Source organism: Solea senegalensis, unplaced genomic scaffold (genome assembly GCF_019176455.1).
Source record: "Solea senegalensis isolate Sse05_10M unplaced genomic scaffold, IFAPA_SoseM_1 scf7180000013226, whole genome shotgun sequence".
NCBI lineage: Eukaryota > Metazoa > Chordata > Actinopteri > Pleuronectiformes > Soleidae > Solea > Solea senegalensis.
The window spans coordinates 113,825-135,380 of record NW_025320780.1 but is presented as its reverse complement, the minus strand read 5'-3'; the positions used below and the strand labels follow the sequence as shown (position 1 = coordinate 135,380).

General features: G+C 40.5%; 1 protein-coding gene across 1 annotated transcript; it reads right to left on the bottom strand.

Moving 5' to 3' along the window:
• Positions 1–64: 64 nt before the first annotated feature.
• LOC122760210 (envoplakin-like) lies at positions 65–18,734 on the bottom strand (the record flags this gene model as incomplete). Its single annotated transcript, XM_044015301.1, has 21 exons — positions 18,694–18,734; positions 14,199–14,298; positions 13,370–13,524; positions 13,026–13,149; positions 12,302–12,433; positions 12,181–12,222; positions 11,912–12,073; positions 10,640–10,747; positions 10,466–10,561; positions 10,264–10,374; positions 7,205–7,351; positions 6,967–7,121; positions 6,778–6,875; positions 5,530–5,702; positions 5,255–5,433; positions 4,400–4,538; positions 4,111–4,304; positions 3,875–4,025; positions 2,348–2,488; positions 2,173–2,265; positions 65–2,068 (listed from the first exon to the last, which is right to left on the bottom strand). Coding segments are annotated over exons 1-21 (4,545 nt in total), but the record flags the coding sequence as incomplete, so codon positions are not given.
• Positions 18,735–21,556: the final 2,822 nt, after the last annotated feature.

Here is a 21,556-nt window from a genome sequence, read left to right as displayed (position 1 = left end):
CCTCCTGAGTGGTCACAGTCTTTGATGTATGCAGATGTGCAATTCTGATGTTGATGTTTTGAACATTGTCCTCCACATCCCGTCTGAGGTTTCTCTCCTGTGACACTAGGTCTCTTAGACGTTCCCTTTCAGCCTCCACAGCCGGGTCTTTCTCTACACGGACAACCTCTCTGTAAACAACCTTCTCCACTGACTTTTCTTTTTGCAGAATTTCCAATTTCACCTTCAGGTTTCGGATTTCTCTCTCTATTCGACTAATATTGTTGCCCTCTGTCTCCAAATCAACACGAATACCATCAGTAAGTCTTTCCAACTTTGGATCCCTCTCCACTTTCAGGACCTCCTCAATAATGATCTTCTCCTCAACAGGTGCGGGAGAATTTTCCAGTTCAAGAATGCGAGCTCTGATCTGCCTGAGCTCTGACTCCACTTGAATCTTTCTCTGACGATCATCCATTTGAGCCAGAGTGCTCTCTCTCTCTTGAACCAGCGCTCTGAGCTGTCTGACCTCTAACTCAAGCTTCCTGCGGGTTTTCACTTCATCATCCAGGGACTTGTTCAACTTTTCGTGCTCTACAATCTGCTTGGGGTCTTTCTGAAGACGTATCGTCTCTTGCATGATGATCTTCTCTTCTGGCTTTTGCCTCTCAAGGACAATGTATTGGTTCTGAAGGTCAAAAAGCAACTCCTCCAAGCTGCGGCGCTGCTGGATCTCCTCTCGTACATTTCTCCTAAGTCTGTCAGCCTCTTTTTCAACAAGAGGATCGTTCTCATATTTGATGATCTCTTTGGTGACTAGTTTTGTCTCCACTTTGGATTTTTCAGCTTTCAGCTCATCTCTCTCCTTGCGTAAGTGGGAGAGCAGCTCCAGGGTGGTGTCATAGTTGACTTGCAGACGGGAAACTTGGTTGCTCAGCCTTTGCAATTCCCTGACGACCTCTGGGCTTTTCTCTTCTTTGATCACTTCCTGTGTCACCTCCTTGTACTCCACTTTGGGTTTCTGAGCTCTTAAAGTGGTCACAGTTGTCGTGACTGTGTTGATTTCTTTTTCCATGTTAGTTCGGTTTCGGCTACAGTCCTGCAGCTGTTTCTTGAGACGTACCAGCTCAAGTTCTGTTTCCGGGTCAATCCTGTAGATCTCATTGATGATCTCTTTGACCTCAACTTTTTGCTTGAACCTCTCCACTTCACTGTAACGTAAGTTAAGGGTGGTTAACTCCTTCATCAGTATCACATTCTCATCTTTCTCCTCTTCTAAGGCCATTCGTAATTTTTTGAATTCTTCGACTGAATCAGGGTCTTGCTGGACTTGCTTCACCACCTTGGTGACTATCTTGGGCTGAATGGTGGGAATTACTCTTTCTAGTGTGTTTATCTGGCTCCTTGTGCTAAAAATGGTATCATTCAGGGACTTGCACCGGGACTCTTCCTCCGCAATATCACCTTGGATTATGAAAACACCCTTGAGCATCTCTGGGTCCTTTTCAAGCCTCACGACTTCCTTCTTAACAATCTTCTCCCTGATTTTTGGTTTCTGCTGAGACAGAACTGTGATCTCAGATTTCACATGAATTGTTTCGGAGTCTCTAGTTTGTACTTCCGTTTGTATCCTACGCATCTCCTCTCTAATCCTGACTGCCTCTTTATCCAGCTGTGGGTCTCTCTCATATTCAGTCAGCACCTTGGTCACCAGTTTAGGTTCAACTTTCGTGAGCTGTGTTTCCATACTGATAACCTTCTCGTTGTAAATTTCGATCTCTGAACGGGTTCTTGACCTCTTGGATGATTCCTCATGGATCCGCTTTTTTAGGGACTCCAGTTCCAACTCCACTGTAGGGTCACGGTAGTACTGCACCACCTCCTTCTCTTGAAACCTCTCCACTCCTCTCCTGTTTTTCAGAGACACAAACCTTGTGCGGTACGTTTCCAGGTCTTTTTCAGCATGTAAGCGCCTATTAATCTCCTCACTTAATTCCCTTTTCAGACTATCACTTGCCTCCAGGTCTCTCTGCTGGCTCTGTAGCTGCAACTGCTGATTTACAACTACCTGGCTGACTTTCTCTTCATTCTGTACAGAAATAAAAGGACAAGAGAAAAAGATGGACACTTTAGAAAAAGCGACTGTGAACATGCCTATTGCTGATTTTTTTTTTATGATTAATGACATCATACCCTGGCCATTATGATCTTTGTCATCCCCAACTGGTTGTTAAGCTGGTTGTTCTCAGCAGATACGGCAGAGAAGAGGTTGAGCAGATCTTTCTCCTTTAGCAGAAGCACAAGGAAAAATGAATGTTAGAGTTAAGAATATTTGAGAAAATGTCACGCAGTTATGAGTTCATTATACCTTTCTCTGTACAGCTTGAGCTAAAGTTGTAGTTGAACGTTTCTTTAGAACCGGTTCCTCATCGTCGTCATCATCGTCGTCATCGTCTTCGTCATCGTCATTCAGAGTGCCACGGTAAGTGTTTGACTTAACCTCGTACTCCTGGAATGAAATACAGCATATTAAAACTTTTACAGTGCTTTGGCACTTGGAGGTGCACACATAACCCGGTGGAGTTGTAAATAGTAAATGAAACGCACCCTGTGCATGTGCCATATACTGTATCTTAATACAACACAAAAACTGATTTTTAAAAGTTTTTTTTTTACTTCATAGCGATGTCATGATTACAACCACATGATCAGAGTTGTTCCCAATTTATATAAGCTTATATAATGCTCATGTCTATAGAATGCAGAGATACTGTACATAAAAGATTTTGGCTTTGCATGACAACATTTTCTGATCAATACTGCAGAAAGGTCTCTTCTTGTGATAACTAGGTGGAGATTAAAACACCGGGGAGACGGAGCCTTTGCTGTGGTGGCTCCTAAATCATGCTCTCACGCTGCCTGTTTTTAAATCTCGACTAAAAACAAACTTCTTCTCCTTGACGTTCCCTGAGCATGGCAGTTTTACTGTTTTATACGTATATATACTTTGATTATTTGACTTTGTTTCTGTGTGTTATTGGTTTGACATTCCGTTTTTATTGTTTTATTGTTTTATTGTTCTTTTTTTTACTGCTTTCAGCTACTTTGTTTCATATCCTGTCTGTTTCATGTATTCATGCGATGTAACAGCACTTTGGTCAACTCGATTGTTTTTAAGTGTTCTATCGAAATAAATTGGGATTGGATTGGGAAATGTGCTCCACTTTTTAAATGTTAAATATCTTATAAACATTTTGTCTGTATTTTTTAAAACAGCTACAAATGCAAATCAGTTTTTAATATATCAATGTGTTTATTTATCGTGCGTATATATATATGTTTACTTACTTTTTTTGAATTTCTCTTACCGTCTTAAGATTCTCATTTGTTTTTGCTCCTTTTACTTCTTTAAACACTTTAATCCTCTTAAACTTTAAATTTCTTTAATTAATATTTAATTATTGACTTTGTTATCGATTTGCATTATAAGCTTTGCTTTGATTTCTTATACATCTGTGTTGTTATTTAATGTTCCTGTTGAGCACCTTTGTGTGTGAAAACTCTATCAATAAAAGTGCCTTGTCTTGACTTCCCAGTTCACGCCTTCACTAAGTTACTTTGTCCTCACAGACCGGTGGAAATATTAGCATGCTTTTATGCTTCAAGCACAGAGAATCATACAAAACAAACTCACATTTAAGACATTCTGCAGATCATGTGAAAGATCCTTGACTCGGGCCAAATCCTTTGATTTTCTCTTGATGTCCTCCACCACTATCTAAACATGGGATGGAATTAAAAAAAAAAACACACACAAGGCAAAGTAAGATCATGTCATTGCAGAAACAGTTTCAGTCAGTTGATGTGTTAATGTATGTAAAACAGTGCCACTCACCCTCTGAGAGTTCTGCTTGGCTGTGATCTGAGCCACATCATCTGTGGGTTTGATTGTATTATTGGGCAAATTGACCAAGAAGAAATCCAGTGACTGGCAGGCATTCTGGAAATCTTGGTTTTTATTGTTTGCCTCCTGTAGGAGAGTAGCTCTAAAGCAAAAATAAAGACCAGACTTATCTTCAGTATTTGAGAGAGGAAGTATAAAAAAGATACGTGCAGATTTTCCTCCCTCACCTATCTTGGAGCTGATTGTTGACATTTGAGAAACGGTTCTTCAGATGTTTCACCTCAGTCTCCTGACGGTAGATGTCAGGACAGTATTCATTGAAACTCTGCTGCATGGAACTGCAGGCCTGCTTCGTCAGGTCCAAGTCTTTGCCCAACTTGATCAACTCGCTCTTCTTTGAAGCGACGTCCTTGTAAATATCCTGTTTGATGGCGGATGGAGACAAAGAAAAATAAATAAAAAAAATAATCTCATTTGTGTTGTCACATCTCTGACTGAAATGTCTTGCGGCTGCACCTGCAGACGCTGATTGCGACTCTGGAGGACGTTGGGCTGATCAAGAACGACGCCGTCCTTCGAAAGCTGGTCCTCAAACCCAGAGACAAAGCCGTCCACGTTGTACATTTGTTTCTCCAGGAACATGGCGGCTGTAGCTCTGGCGAAAGGAGAGAAAATATTTTAAAGGTCTAGTGCAGGGGTGTCAAACATACGGCCCGGGGGCCAGAACCGGCCCGCCAGAGGGTCCAATCCGGCCCACAGGATGAATTTGTTAAAATTTCACACTAATCTAAACGTAATGTCAAATGCTCCAGATACCCGTGATTAAATGTTTGTGCAAATAGTAAATGTAGGCATGATATTGTTGAAATTATATTTCTCAAGAAATTTCATGTTTTGTAAAATGATCCTTCATTAAATGTAAAACAAAGGAGAAAAAACAAAGGAGTTCTTGTTGTTCATAGGTTATTATTCTATTATTTTACTATTTTTACTGGTCCGGCCCCCTTGAGATCAAATTGTGCTGTATGTGGCCCCTGAACAAAAATGAGTTTGACACCCCTGGTCTAGTGTGTCACATGTAGCAGGTAAACTACCCATAAGTCTGTTTATATAAGTGTATAACTGACTTCGAATAAGCTTTTTAAGTCTAGGCTACTTCAGGCAAGGATCTTACTCTACAGAGGCCACCATTTTGTGTTACCATGTTGCTACAGTAGCCTGAATGGACAAAACTGCCTGAGCATTTGTTTTGCTTTTTGAAGATTATTAAACAGAGAAGAAACACGCCTTCACTAATTCTTACACGCTGGACAGATAGGAATTATGTTACATAAATGGCATAGTTACAATTACAATTCAAAATGATCTTACTTTTTATCATAAAGAGCAATGAGTGCGTCAATGTCATCAAGCTTGTTATTGGCAGTATTGAGTTTCAGGGGCAGGGTCGAGGCGATGGGTCCCAGAGGAGTCTTGGACACAATCGGCTCCATCTCTCTCTGGACTCTTGCCTTCTCAGCCTCCAGCCTCCGAGCACTCTGAGCAGATTTCTGTCGGGGCGAGGTATGAAACAAAGGTTTTATGAAGGAAATGTGATGATGAAACAGCAACATGTGTGATTAAGGCCTTCATGTGTCCATGTTCACCTCTTGCTCTTGTAGTCTGTTTGCCAGGTCCTGTGTGGGGCTGCGGTTGTCAATGGGAGCTCTGACCCGGCTCAGGATCTCTTTCTGAACCCTGTCCAGGGATCTATTGATGTTGTCTAAATCATTAGCGAGCTCTGCTGCTCTGGGATCTTCTGGAGCACTTCTCACTGCAGCTGAGGAGTGAAAACAATGTCCACATGAAAAAAACACCAATCTTTTAACACAAATGTTGATGCTGTGATGATGAAGTGTACATGCATTGGCTGTCATATATTCTATCTCCAGTGTCCACTTTTATCCAATTTATCTGTGTTAATGTTGTATTTAAATGCCAAGAATGTGATACCATAATGTGATTCTAAATCATGATGTAAATGCACAAAAACTTTTCAAAACATACCATATGTGAGTGAGTCACTGTAGAGAAAGTTAGCACATTTATGTTTTTATTGTCATAGTAATCTTTAGTTAGTCATTATTAGTACACGGTAAAAACACTGTGTACTAATAATAGCTTCTCCTAAACATTGAGAAGCCAGTGTTGTTTTTATGTCTCTAAAAATTTGAACAGACTCCCTGTAAATCTCAGGTTTGCTTCTACCTGAGAAACTTATCATATCTGATAACTTTTTGTTTTGCAGAGTTTTTAATAAGGTCTGATATCTTGCAATATATCTATTTTTTTGTTTGTTTATGAATTAAACAAACTCTTTTGATAAAACTGTGTTATTTGCAATACACCTGTGTTCTTTTAACCTTTCCTGCTGTGTCATCTCTGCTCTGTGTCTAAATGTGCTAAGCAAAAATAACATTGTTATCGCCCCTAAAACAACTGAATTTTTGACATGTATGTAACTGCATGTCTTACTACCAACGAAAGCTAAATGAACAACATGTCCTCACTGGGGAAAGTGAGGACATCTTGTCTGATTCTCACATATTTAAAGGGCTTTTTCTGGGTGAAGACCTGGTTTTAGGGTTAGGGTTAGAATTGGGTTTAGTTTAGGGTTAGATTATGGGTTAGGGTTAGGCATTTAGCTGTGATGGTTAAGGGCTAGTGAGGGTTGCATTGTTGTGAGGGCCAAAAAACCTGTAAACCATCGGGAAAGAAGACATTTTGTCACACCTTAAAAGGGTTAAGACTTTTTGGTTTAGGGTTAGACATTTAGTTGTGATGGTAAGGGCTAAGATAAAGGGTTAGGGAATGCAGCAAACGTGTGTGTGTGAACGTGTGTGTCTTCTTCTCACCTGCACTCTGAGGACGAACCACCTCCACAGTGGGATTCCTCAAAGAGGTCATTAAAGCAGATCTACGGCTCTTCAGGTTGCTCAGTTCTCTGTCCAGGCTGATCACACACAGGATGAAGACACATTCATAAACCTCGGTTTCCACTGTTTCAGGTGTTTGATAAGATACTGTGAGTTTGTATCGTGTACCTGTTCACTTTCTCCACTGCCTCAGTGTCAGGAGGTGGGATCACGAAACAAGCCCCTGGAAGGGTTTTGACTTTCCCCGTGCTGGTCTGAAGCTCCCAGTCCTTGTTGTCGGCGTTGGACCTCAGAGTGAGCTTCTCACCGCGCTTCACTGTGTCCTGAACACACGCAGAGGAAACAAAGATGATGACAACAGGTTTACAGTATTTACAACGTTGCCACACTCCTCCTGATCCTTTACCTCCTCGTCGGCCCAGTCACACAGCGCCACGGCGGTGGTGGCTTTGCTGGGCTTCAGGCGTCGTAGCTTCAGGGGCATGATGCTGCCGCTGCTCTCCCTGAGGAAGGCCAGGCGCTGCTCATTCCTCTTCACTGCTGGTTCATCTCCCTGAAGGTCAGATAGTTCAAGCATCAGATGAGACCACCCGTCTATTGGGGATACATTCAGGTTAACAGATTCTTTCTTTTATACAATTCTTGGAGAAGAAAGAAATGGTTGGTGGCTGAGTTTGTCTCTTGCCATGAACAGGAGCAGCTTCAAAGCAATGTTGTCTCCAGTTACAGTTTCATATATCTATAGATCTATATCTACAGAGCTTCATAAAGCTCATCACAGTGACATTGACTTATCCAAATGTTTTACATGCAAGACGAACCAATGAAAGCTCATATGACATAAGATTTGCTCATATGTCTGTGAACACCTCGAACAAATGTTGACATTGCGATTATCGTAGCCCATTTACTCATTTGTACTGTTGTAAAACACTTGTGCTAAGAAGTGAGTGTGAAACTCTGATTTCTGTCTGTTTTCCATTGCATTTCATTTCGGGTTTAAACGCCGACGATGTGACCCGTTCCCTCTCTGCAAAGAATGATAACTGGAAAAGAGAGAGGTGAGAGTGTCATGGCTGCTGCTGCTGCTGCTGCTCCTCCATAAATGCAAACATTTGAGCTGGTGACAGTCTCAACCTTGTATTATGTAAAATATATATGTGCTACACTACACTACTATACTACGCTAAGTGTTGTATGTATGATACTTACATCTATGTGTGTATATGTGTCATTGTTTGTTTATTAAACAAAAGAGAGAGCAAAAGAGGACAGCGGGGCGAAAAAGGAAACAAGACAAACAAGCTCTGGGGTCCCAGCGTCCTTAAATATCATTTTGGCTTTAAAACAGTTAAATAAGAGCTTTGCATCGTATGTTTCTGCCACAAAACTTTAACGCGAAGTGCAGGAATAGTTGAAATATCAGTGACTTCCTGCACAACAATGCTCTGTCTTTATACACGAGAAAAAATGGAATAATCACACCTACGCTCAGTTTAGAGTTTCACATTAAGTCAACCCTAAAATGTCTCACACACACACACACTTCGGGAGAATATGCAAATTGTCACCATGCCAAACTGGGATTAAAACTCCTTTGAAAACCTTTTTGCTGTGAGTGACAGAACTAAGTAACCACCACCCTTATTAATGTGTGTGTGTGTGTGTGTATATGCATTAGTGAAAGACTGACAAAAGCCTGAGGCTGTAACATAAACAATTTCTTTTTGCTGCTGTGCATTAATCTGTCAGGTGACATTGTGATGATGTGAAGGCTTTTTCCAGCTGCGATGACTGATGTGACACAGACACGTCAACGTATGTGTCGTTATCACAGTAAAGAGGCATCTGCTAATACCTCCACACTCACAGAAGAGAGACAGACACACACTCTCTGACTTTTTATGAGGAGCGTTTTTACCCGTTAGCCAAAGTCGAGGTTTATTTCTATTTACACAGAGACTTTATGACCTCACATTCACTCCCGACGGACACTTTGTCCCAAATAAGTGACTAAACCTGTGCCTGAAAAAGTCCTCTATAAAAACTAAACAAATACTGTGCGTGTCAACAAAAGAGCTGGATGTCGTTATTAAAACTTGCAGAACTGATCAGGTCACTTTTTGCACACACACACACAGCAAACTCTGAACCTACTCAAACAGCTTAAAGTGACATTTCAGTTAATAGATATTATTGCACAATTATACATTTATTTCATTTGATGTTTGATTTGATGTTGCGTAAGTATTTTCAATTTTTTTTTTAAAAAAAAAGGTAAAGTGAGATCAATAAAAATGCTAAACTTTTTTTTTTAACTAGGTTTAGTTTGAACAGTAGAATTGGAAAGAGGAGGAGTCATAAAATCATTGGTCCTCTGGTCAACTAAATTTTTCATTCATTTTTCTTGGACAACAGTTAGTGCCAACCACTTGTGAGAAAGTAGATTGAGGTATTCCATTCTATTGAACCGTGACTACTAACATACTGTAAATTAAAACAATTCTACCGTACAGTTTTAGAGAGATTTCAAGTTAAAAGTCCCACATTGGCACTTTTTAAATTGAAAAAATCCTCAACTCTGAGATGCAATAAAAAACTAAATTTCCATAAGTTCTGAACGAGACTGACCATGTTGTGTCCGGGACATCTATGACTACTGTCACACTGTTCAAATCAGACATTTTTACTGTACAGTTTTAGAGAAATTTCAAATTAAAAGTCTCACAAATCCTTCTGATTCATAGGTTCAGTGGCTTTTTACCGGCTTTGTAAAATTCAGCCTCATATTGTTTAACCGCGGAGAAACGAGTGACAGAAAGATAATTATGTTGACGTTCTACCAGAAATATTACATAAAAGTGACACTGAATCTGAATACATGAAAAACATAAATGTAATAGTGAGACGCAGCAGCAGTACCACTGTGTTTTCACATGAACTCGACAGATTCATACAAACAACTCTCAACAGACACTTTCTGTCGCACAATCAATGAAAACATACACACAAATGTACATGAATCAAAGTAGTGTATATGCTGATTGTTTGTGTTGATAAGCCGTATGACAAGAAATCATATCATAACTTTTCGTTTTCAAGTTTCAAATTTAAGTTTCATCACAGCCGTACGACAGCAGACTCTCTCGTGTTGATATTGCTTAATTCTTTTTTTAACCGTTTTGCTCCCATGCTGAATGTTGTGTATCTAAAAGCCTGTAATTCTCAGGATTAATGTCTGACAACATAAACAATATAATGTCTGTGCTGTTTATTATGAATTTAAATGTTTACACGTTTAAAAAAATAATTCACTGGTTTCTTCTAATATATTATCTGGCATTAATCTCGATCGTTTTACACACTGACGTTATGTTAGTGACCATACCGATCAGCATTAGGTTTGCGACGGACTCTGTTGTTTTTGTTGTCATTCAAACATGACATCATAAAACAGTGCTTTACCTCCAGGGCAAACAGGATTTCATGGTTGCTTTTGTTGGCCGTGGACTTTGGGTCCAGGGTGGAATTGAGTCTCTCCAGTGACTCAGACAGGGTCTCGGCATCGAGCTGGAACTGCACAGAACACACGGACGCACATCAACAAACATCTAACAGAACATCATGAAGATGAAGTCACAGTTTGGTGTCGTCACAGCTCCCGTACCTTCTTATAATCTTCAATGTTGTCCAGGTGTGTTTCTTGTGCGAGGCACAGGTTGAGAAAGGCCTGCCACTCGTTCTGCACTGAGTCTCTGTGTGTCTGAGGGAGAATAACAAAGAGAACTCAGCTCAGCGTTGTTCACTGTGTCTGTCCTCACGTCTGACAGACGCAGTGTACCTTTATCGTGGGCGTGCCAGGATGATTCCTTTGAACCAGACGATCTCCTTCATCCTGCAGCTGGTTGATCTCACTTTCATGCGCGAGCAGGCCATTGTTTTTGAATTTCTGGAAAAACACATAAAGAGGGACTTTAAATTGATGTGTGACTTTTAAATATAAATAAATCTTCATTGGAGCCAGTCTCAAAAGGCACCTCATATCCATGATTATCCAGTATTTAATCCTTAGAACACAGAGCATTTCAGCTGCTTTTTTCCATTACTATGTCCATTACACATACGGTATAAGAATGTGCAATTTTGAGTGTCTCATATCCGTTTTTCAGCACAACCTATCGGCAATCTGATGAAAAAAATAATAATTTTGACCAGCTATATAAACACACCTGAGCAAAACGTGTTCACTTCGTTTTTATGATCAAAAATAAAAGAAAAACCCTCTATTTTGTGACGTCTGCACAATTATTTCTACTTTACTATACAAATGTGATATGAATCATAACTATGACTCAACAACACATAAGACAACGAAGAAAACACATTTTTTTAAAGCCTGAATATGTGACCTATAAAGACACACACACCCAGGATGTCCATATAAGGAACACACACCTACTGCTGCTGTTTCTGCACTTCACAGCTCCAATTTTTCTGGATTAAAAACCTGGACTCAGGTATTTGCTACTTTAAAAGACAGATATACATAACTTATTGAAAATCCAATATCAGGTAGAAGGTGAGAGCTGTCACTGCGTGTGTGAGGAATGGGTGAGAGGTGAAGAAGGGAAGGGGAGGGGGAGAAGCTGAGGTAAAACACTGAATGTTTAAGTATTCAAATCAAAATTCCACAGTAACTAAAGACTAAGTATGCAATATACTGAGCTGAGCTGTTCTATGTACTATACTGGTTATACCTGTTGGCTCCCTAGCTGGTAAAACAGGGTTGTGCTGGAAGGCAAGCTGACAACGTTTTTCTTCCTCTGTCATATTATGGTAGAACTTTTGTAGTCGTAAAAATACCATGTTGTTTCTCATGCTTCTAGTCTGTAGTTTTCTAGTGCCAGACACAAACTAGTTTACAAGACACCATTATTTTAAAGATTTAAAGACACAGAGCCAAGAGAAGAAGATACAAATAATAACAGATTATAAGAACAAATGAAAATCCCTAGTGTTGTTTCCAGGCTTTAAAAACACATGTAGCCATTTAATCAAACTTAAACGTCTATTCTATTTGATGGGTGGGAAAATCGCCACACTGGCCCTTCACCTCATACTCCATGCGGACACTCGGGGGGTCGACCATGCGGTCGCTCCAGTCTCTCTGCAGGATCCTCTCCTGCTGACCAGACAGGTAGACCAGCTCCTTACTGCAGCCCTGCATGTACTCGTACAGGGAGGCCAGAGAGCTTCGCCTCTGCTGGGATTTTTCCTGCAAAACACACACGAATCATGTTGAAGTACAGACTCTAGACGGGCATGTATGTGTCTGTGACCACGGCACAGTCTGCAGAAGAAAGCAAAATGAACACCACTTACTAAAAGCTTTGCATATTTGTCCTTGACGGCGGCGTATTGCTCCTAACAAGCAAACAAATGAATGAACAGAACGAACAATAGTGTTGTTGTTGTTGTTGTTGTTGTTGTTGTGTGCCGTTACCTGTGAGGTGGTGGAGCCGGGCTGCAGCTGAGCGTTGTACGCCTCGATCTCCTGGTGCAGAATGTTGTGAGCGGCAATCTGCTTCTCTACGTCAGACAGTTTAGGGCCGTACGCCTCCGTGTCTAACTGTTTCTGTAAAAACACAGCAGATGAAAGAGGAAGAAACTCACTTTATTGGTATGAAGATGAAGAGAAGTTTAGTTGAGTTGATGTGACACTTTATTTATGACTTTTAAAAGATGGCATAATACATACATGTGTAAAAAAAAAAAAGAAAGAAAAAATCAATGCTGCTACTTGAATAATTATGCTCTTAAAAAACCTGTGGCTTTGACAGCAACTGTTTAATCCATTTTAACTGTGTTAAATAATATTATATAAATATTTGAATATTTTAGTCATTATTTTTCTATTCCTGAGTGTTCTTTCATTTCTGAAGGAGCAAATATAACACACCCAGTTTCCCCTGGGAGTTGATAATAAATGATTATGGTTCTGAACAGTGTAGGTAAACAGTATGTGGGGCACGTCGCCTCCATAAAAATACCATGTTGTTTCGAATGCCTCTAGTTTGTCGTTTTCTAGTTTTCACAAGTGAGACGCCATCATTTAAAGATACAGAGTTAAATTACAAATAATACAGAACAAATAAACATCCGTGATGTTGTTACACACACGTGGCCAACGTATAGACATCAAACTTAAACGTTGTGTATGATCTGACCAGTTTTTCATCCAGCAGAGAACTCCAGCGGATCTTGGGTGCCAGTTCCAGGTCCTGCACCTGGTCGTACAGTTCCCTGTAGGTGGCGCAGTCTTTGGCCCAGCGGACGTGGAGGTTGTTCACGCTGAAATCAAAACAATCAAAGCCACAGAGTGACACAGTTGACAGGTGGAGAAGAACAGTGACAGGTTTTATTGTGCGAGTGAGAGTGAGTGGTGATCATATCTCAGTGGAGGGTGATGATGGATAGAGTTGCAGGTGTGTCTGCTGCTGGCATGCATACCAATGTTGGTATTTTTTAATGTGTGTTTTAATTCATGTGTGATATACACGTGTAAACTCACTCTTTGTCAATCTCATGAGCCTGAGGGTGCTGCAGCCTCTTGGCTTTGTCCACGTCCATGAAGAGGTCCTTCAGCAGCCCCTCGGCCTCCGTCAGGTTCTCGGCGTTGATCTTCTGATGGATCAGCTGCTGGTTCTTCCTTTCACGCTCAGTGTCCTACACAGAGACAAGTGTCACTGTCCGTGTCCTACACACGTCCATGCTGTCTGTTCTATAATCTAATAACTGAAAACAATGTCCCACTGCATTGCAGAGCTGCAAAATATGGTCAAGAAATCCAGTTGCAATTCTTTTTGACAGATATTATGATTGTTCATATGTGTTATCTGTTATTTTCACAATAAAATGATATACATTTGACTTTTGTCGTCTCCAGCAAGATTTCCCACCATGCTGTTTTGCTCATGATCATACTGTATATTCATATATACTCATATTCTTTTATTCATCTTTATATTTAAGCTTTGTATTGTCTCATTGAGCCAATTCTTGTACATAAACAGCTTTTATTTTCTTGATTTAATACAGTTTTAGAGACACAGAGTGCTTTTTTTGTAAACTTTGTCTGTATTTTCTACATTTGTGATTTCCAATATGTTGTGATTAATGGTGCAGCCGTCCTGCGTTATTGGTTTGATGTTTCCGGATGATTGTGCAATGACAAGATCCATATTTGCATACATACGAGGACAAAATGGATTACAGTGAGCTGTATACTGTATGTAAATGAAAAACTGGGCTCATTGTGGGTACTTTTTCACACTTTTCTGTCACAGAAATGACATGTTAATGATTCCTTGCATAATGTTCAGTCATAAAAGCCCGTTTACCTCGAGCAGCAGCTCCTCCGCTCTCAAGATGTTCTTCTCCACTCGGTCTGCGTTCTTCTGCATGCGAGCGATCAGCATGGCCAGGTCCTGGGCCTGGAACCTGGGTAAGAAGACAACAACACACAGATAAATATGACGACTCTGCACATGAACAGTTTACACTTGAAGACAATGCAAGGTCATCTGGACAGGTGACAGAGAATAGCTCAGGTGTGGATGCAAACTGAGGAGAGAGGCAAACAGTGTTTGGCCATGTGGTGACGATGGTTTATTTCGTCTACTCATTATAAGAGGAAGTGAACTTAGTGACTTAAAGATAATGTGACAGCAAGATAATAAATGACCATTATTTGGAAATACTGGATTATTTATTCTTGTTAACTATTCTTGTTACGGTAACTAGAGCTTGTTTGTGAAAGATTTCTAAAACATATTTGTGTTCAAATACCTTTAGAGCACAAGAATTATAGAGTCAGTCAAGAAAAGGTGGAGCCTGAGGTATGAGCTGGTTTCTACAGCAGTTAACCCTAAACTTTCAAGTTTCATCATTTTACGAGAAGAAAACAAAAATATTTGCAGACATAAATGCAGGCTAATTATAAAAATAAAAGTAGCTACACAGTAGCTAGTGTGGTATTATATGTATTACTACCCTCATTTTAACTCTACTATTGTGATATAAAGTGTGTTGTATTTCAAAAGCTGAATGTTTTCTGCAAACTGTCTTTGAATTTAACACAGAAAAACTACATAATGTGAATTATTGTCGACCAAATCATTTGCTTAATCATCAGCATTAGCAGAGTATTGTTTAATTATTATTACACGATTTTGCTCAAAGAAACTTGATAAATGCTGCTAAGATTTTTGTTTGTCTGTTTCATACAGAGTTAGAATTTACTTACATACATTATACGTGCACTGCAGATGAAATAAACCGTGTGTATTCTTTAATAACCAAATAAGCTTTAAATGAAGCACTATAAATGTGTCATTTATCAGACGGAGGGGAATAAAAGAGTATTGTCCAAAAATATCTGCCATCAGTCAACTGCACTGATTTCTAAAGATCAGCATCTCACTCAACATCACTATTTAACGTTTGTGAGCGACAGAGACGCTGACATGTCTTCTCTCGTCTCAGGTCTATGAGATTTAGGAGGAAACTTTTCATGGTTGTTTTAGTGCTTTTCAGCCAAGACGATGGGCAGTGACACCAGACTCTGAACCTGACAAGAAGACACAGAGGGGGTCGTGTGGAGCCGACGGCTTTAATCACCATTGTGTGAACTCCTCTCAGACATTTGCTGATGTTTGAAAGTTACACACACTCAATCATTATTGGGGCTACACTGTTTACTCATAGTAAACCAGCTGCCTTTGTGGTTCAACCTGAATTAGTCTCGAACACAAGGCCACCATTCTCCTCTCGGCCTAATGACACATTAGTCAATGAAAGAACGTGACGGTGTCAGCGTTTCACACAAAACATGTTTCCTTCACATTCCTGGCTCATCGCATCACGGCCCGTGTCACCCATGAGCACCGTCCGCGGACCTGTTTGTGCTCCTCTGAGCTGTTTGTTCTGTCAAACTCTGCGACACCAAATGAAAGCCAACTATTCACCGTGACACACCCGAGATCGAGACCCAAGGGACACATTGCTGAGGGGGGAGTGTCGCCTCCTTTCTAACCCAGAGGAATGCTGTCGGTGAGGGACAGAGACATTCCTGCTCACAGGAAGCTCTTATCAAGACACTCAGACATTATGGCTCGCCTTGTAGTAAGGTGCAAGAGGAAGATGACTCCACTGTGTCTTTTTCTATTGCTGCCAGTGATGAAGTAAGAACATATTTGAGTTAGTTGTTCTTGGAATATTTTCTTTTTATGCCTCTTTAGGCAATAAACTACACACGGGCGTAGTTCTGTTAACCTAGTGCCTTAAACACTTCCTCACTTCCTTTTATTATGATGCAGCCTTAATACACTATGATATTATTTTTTTTGGGCCATGAGGGAGGCAAGAGATAAGAAAATGAATAAATAGAGGAATTTTGTCATTAAGACCAATTTTTACATTTTATAGAGAATTCATACAGTGGTTTGTTTTGTATCCTAAACCGGGGGGAGTAATTAACATTTCTATTTCTAAGTTTCACACAATGAAGTAAATGCATAAACTAAGCAAGAAACAAAGTTTCCTAGATGTTTTTTATGACATTTAACAGTGAAGATATTGAAAAGGCCAGATTCAAAGTGCAAATGTTATTTTCTGAGCATTTATGGAGAATAATATCAAAGGTTTTGGTGGGCCACAGAAGACAGAGTGTGAAATGTGGGCCTGGCTGACAGAGGTAATCACTTCTGGCTCGTGTTTGCAGTGATTACAGCATCTATTAGGTCTCCTGGATTGTGACTCAAGAAGATTGGCACGTCTAGATTCTGATATTTGCAGACTTTCTGCTCAGCTTGTTTTCAGGTCTGTTCAGAAAAGAGTTTGACTTGGTCATCCTGACCTGCTTTCATTGGTGTTAGGGTCACTCTGTCTGGTGGTCTGTGTTTTCATAAACAAAAGCTCTACTTTTGCTCCAGTCTGTTGTCTTGTAACGCGCCTGCATGATGTAGGTGATGAGCGACGCCTTGTTTCCTTCTCATGTGACGCTTAGACTTCAGGTTTTAGACTCTGTCTGGTCTCTCTGTGTCTTTGAAGCACAGATCAGTGGAGTTGACGTGTCACCCACGTCTGCACAGGATCTAGGTCAAAACTGTTGACCACAAATCCAACTAATGGTAATGGAGATCGTGCGTTTCAGCAGAACGTTTGTGCAGCTTTGCTCCACCTCGTGCCGTGGTCATTCATGCAGAGAAAATCATTTCCAAACTATTTGTTCTTCTTCAGTAGTGGAGTGCAATCAAGAAAAAGAGAAAAGGAATCCAATGAGGCTTTATGTCAATGTGATACTTCAGGTTTTTCCTCTCGGTCTCTGTTTCATCATCATGACAAAGTGACAGATAAGATTAATAAGAACTCTTTGCATAAAGCTGAAATGTGCAAATGGTCTTAATACTTGATGAAAGGTAAATGATTGGAGATAATTAGTTTAATGATCAAAACTTAATGATAATAATTTGCCGCTGATTATTTTTATGTCATGTATTTTTTACGACGAATGAAAGAGCTTGACTGGATCTAATCCGAAGAGTTGCTGGTTTGAGTCTGCGCCAGGTGATGGACCACCTGGATTGGGGTACCAATGTTAACTGGACACTGTAAATTGACCCCAGCCAGAGGTGGGACCACATCAAGTAGACTCCTTGTGCTGATCCCAAGTCCAGATAAATAGGAGGGTTGTGTCAGGAAGAGCATCCGGCATTTAAAGAAAAATCTCTGCCAAATCAAATATGCAGATTATCTGTGCTAGTGTGCTAGAGAGAGCAAATATTTGGACCAAACCACTATTTTTACTTCTAATGCAGTGCTGTTACACTGTGGAATTACCACTTAATGAAAGGATGAGGATTCATCCTCCATCACCTCTGCTGCAAATATCACACACAAGGAGAGTCTTCATTCGTGTCGGGCAGGTTTTTCTCCCCAGTCACAAATAATTGAACCACGTATCAAAACCAGTGCATGCAGGTTTGTCCCTGACTCACTCACTCACTCACTCACTCACTCACTCACTCACTTCCATTCAAAGTCAAGAGTTGAGGCTGTGCTGATGAAGACAAACACGCCGAGCGGCTGCAGTGACAGAGACACAGAGACCAAGAGAGAGAGACCCTGCCCTGCCACTCCCTCACTTCTCTCTGTCACTATCTTCAATGGACCTGCTTAGTCACAGTAAAGAGGGGAGTGGGGTCCAGGTTTCACAATGTCACACTGGTGGGAGTGTGCACATTTACTGCCATGTTAAACTTCATAAAACATCATTGACTGCGGCAATCATCAACTCGGGTCCTCGCCCAAAGCCAACTCTCTGCATGACAGTGACAGCAGCACGCCACATGAGCGATACTACAGCATTAAAGGCTCACTCATGACCTGACAGCTAATAATGAGTCACAGCAGTGGCCTACAACATGAACAATAAACGCCCTCAAATGAAAATATGTGGTCAGGTCACGTTAATCAGGTGAGTTTACAGAACGACAGCTAATAACACAGACTCAGCACTTACAATAACACGGGGTTTATCTAAGTAAACAGCGGCGACACGGTTTCACATGAGAGGAGGACTCAGTCACGTTCTAAAAGACCCTCATGACAAGAAGAATGTTGTCTTCCAACAGTGCGGGTCACGGCCGCTTTCAAATGACACCTGATTCCTGTGATCCGTTGTTATTGTCGCCGTCTGTTCAGTGCAAACATGGAATCATGGTGTTTAAATGCCGCCGCATGCTGCATGAACCACACACAGTTGAGGAAGACAAGACACAGTGACATAAGACTAGAAAACATGACACACACACACACACACCCACAGGAACTCACTTGCTGATCTTTACAGAGCTGTATTCCTTGTTCTTCGACATGTTGGGACACTTGTTCAGGCCCGTCAGCGTAATCTGAGTCTGACTGTGTATCTTCCAACTCCTCTCCTCTCTCCTTGTCCTCTCACCCCTTCTCGTCTCCTGTAGCGTCCGTCTCTCTTCCTCAGTGAAGTTAAGGAGAGTCCACCTGTCTCAGCTCCTCCCAGGCCAGCAGGTGTGTCCCTGGTAAAAGATACCGGGCGGACCTGTTCCACTTACTCTCTCTTCATATTCTAACAGCCTTTTCCTGCATGCAGGCATTCTACCAGTCGTTGGTCATCTCATTTTCCTCCAGCAGTGTGTTCTGTTTGAAAGAAACATGATTGGGACACAGGTTATAAAACTCTGAAAGAGACTCTTTAAAGTCCATAAACTACACGTGCACCTGTGTTTATTAACAGTCCTGCAGTAAAACCTGATGTCTCCATCAGCTCCACGCTGCACAACAAAAAAACATGACATTATAAAGCATTCACTGTGTTTCCATTAAATACGATCCCCTGAGGAATGTGGCAGAACTAGTCTGCTCCATGTCTGGATATCATCACCGTCATTAACACTTAACTCGTATTGTTTGTGCGGCTATGACAAGCACAAGTTTCCGTACTTTGTCACTATTTGTTTGTATAAACCTCCTAAAATGAGAGGTCTGATCCGAATAAGTGAAGCAGAGTAGTTTTACATGTTGTACCAGTGGAAAAAATAACACACTGTGATAGCAGCGACTGCAATAATACAGTAGTCAGTCGATTCATCATGTGTCTCATTATTATTTAATTGCTATGGATAAGAGCGCTTGACAGTTGTGGAGTGATGGAGTAAAATACTTTATCTTTATCAGACGTGATCAGCGTAACGCCCTGTAAAATGACCTTTGTGGCATCCTGGAGGAGCAGAGCTGTGTGTGTGTGTGTGTGTGTGTGTGAGAGAAAGAAATGTAAACTTCAGCCGCTGCCAGAAAAACAGATTACAATCAAAAGTAGAATGCATGCACACACTGTGTCACGGGGAGGCGTGTGTGCGTGTTTGTGTGAAGACAAAACACGAATGTGCACTATTTCTGTTGAAGGTGGGTGGTGGGAGTCGCATGCACCTCTGGTGGAATGGAAAAGAAAAAAAAAAAAAAGAGTGGAACAATGTGACTTGTTCATGCCTCAGTGGGAGGAAAATGGTTCGACATGCTGCTCCGTCTCATGCTTGCAGTGGGTGTGACAGACGCACACCCAGAGCAGTTCCTCCTCAGACCAACACCCACATACCTGCAGGCAGAGAGAGGGAGGGATTACCTGCACGCAACAACAAAAAAAACTATCTGCAGCTACAATTACACACATGAGTGTGTGTGTGTGTGTGTGTAATGAGTGCAAGAGTGTGGTGATGACAGAGGGAGGCATTTAGTCTCACTTGGCCTTGACTTTTGTCTCCAGGTGAGATTAAACCCCCCCCCCAAAGTCAATCTTTCACTAAAAGAATTGAATGAAATGAGAACAGTGTGATAATATTATTAAATAATAATAATAAATAATAATAAAGGATAATCACGTGGATCCCCTCGGCTTCACATGGCTTTTTGCAAAATCACTTTTCCGTTTACTGACTCCTTTCTCGTTTTTATTTATTTTTTAAAGCACACAGAACTTGTGCACTCAAACATTGTTTACTACTTTATTTGAAATACACAGAAATGACAGTTCTTTCCAACGCAATGGAGACTCAATGGTACAATGCAGAGCTATGACTAACGATTATTTTCATAATACATTAATCTGTCAATTATTTTATCGAGTAATCGTTTGGTCCATAAAATGTCAGAAAACGTTAATAAAGTGCCGATCAGTGTTTGTCAAACCTGGAAATGATGACTCTCTTGTTTGTCTACAAACCAAAATGATGAAGTTTTTAATGATTTCTTTGTTATGTGGAGCAAAGAAACAAAGAAAATATTCACATTTAAGAAGCTAAAACAATCAGAAATCTTGTTTTACTCATGAAAGAAGGTTCAGACCGATTAATGGAGTAATTGTTTCAGCTCCAGGATTTAGAATTATCTAAGATGTATATTGCCTCGCTCTCATTATCCTTCCCTTTCAAGCATGTAGGAGAACATTTGGTAGCCTTCACTTACTACTCTTATTAAAACTTAAACAGTGTTTAACAGGGTCCAACATGGCGGCCTAGAGCGATTGTTTTATATTTCATTTCTGCCAAATGGAAATAATATTACCAAAAACTCACACACTGAACCTTAAATACAGTTAAGTTGAAAACCACATGTTTCAGCTCCACAGTCCACATCAGGCGCTCAAGACTAGAAAAAGTGAAACGACCTGTAAATAAAAGAAAATGACAAGAGTGAAAAACCATGAAATGACAAAACTAAATGAATAAAGACTTAAAAATGAGTGGAAATAATAAAGAGAAGTCATAATAGAGGTATAAAAGAATAAACTATAATAATAAACAATAATTTAAGGACAAATAATGATAAAGACTTATATTTATCACACTTTCCCACTTGAAAGCGGCCTCTCACCCACTATCAGCAGGGATCGGCTCCAGCTCCCACATAACCTTAAAAAGGATTAGCTGTATACTAGATAATATTATGATATATATGATATAGGCTGTGTACCTGCGACACCTGTACGCGTTACTGTGTCCACCTCAGTGCTCCAGTCAAGCACAATCCACCCGTTTAAACTCCACATTGTGCAACTCCTCGGAGATAAGGAAAGTTGGTCCACCGGTGATAACCTGTCAACTCCGTCCTGTGCAGTTTCACAATGAGAATTATTCATATAAACCACATTTTAATGCAAATATGT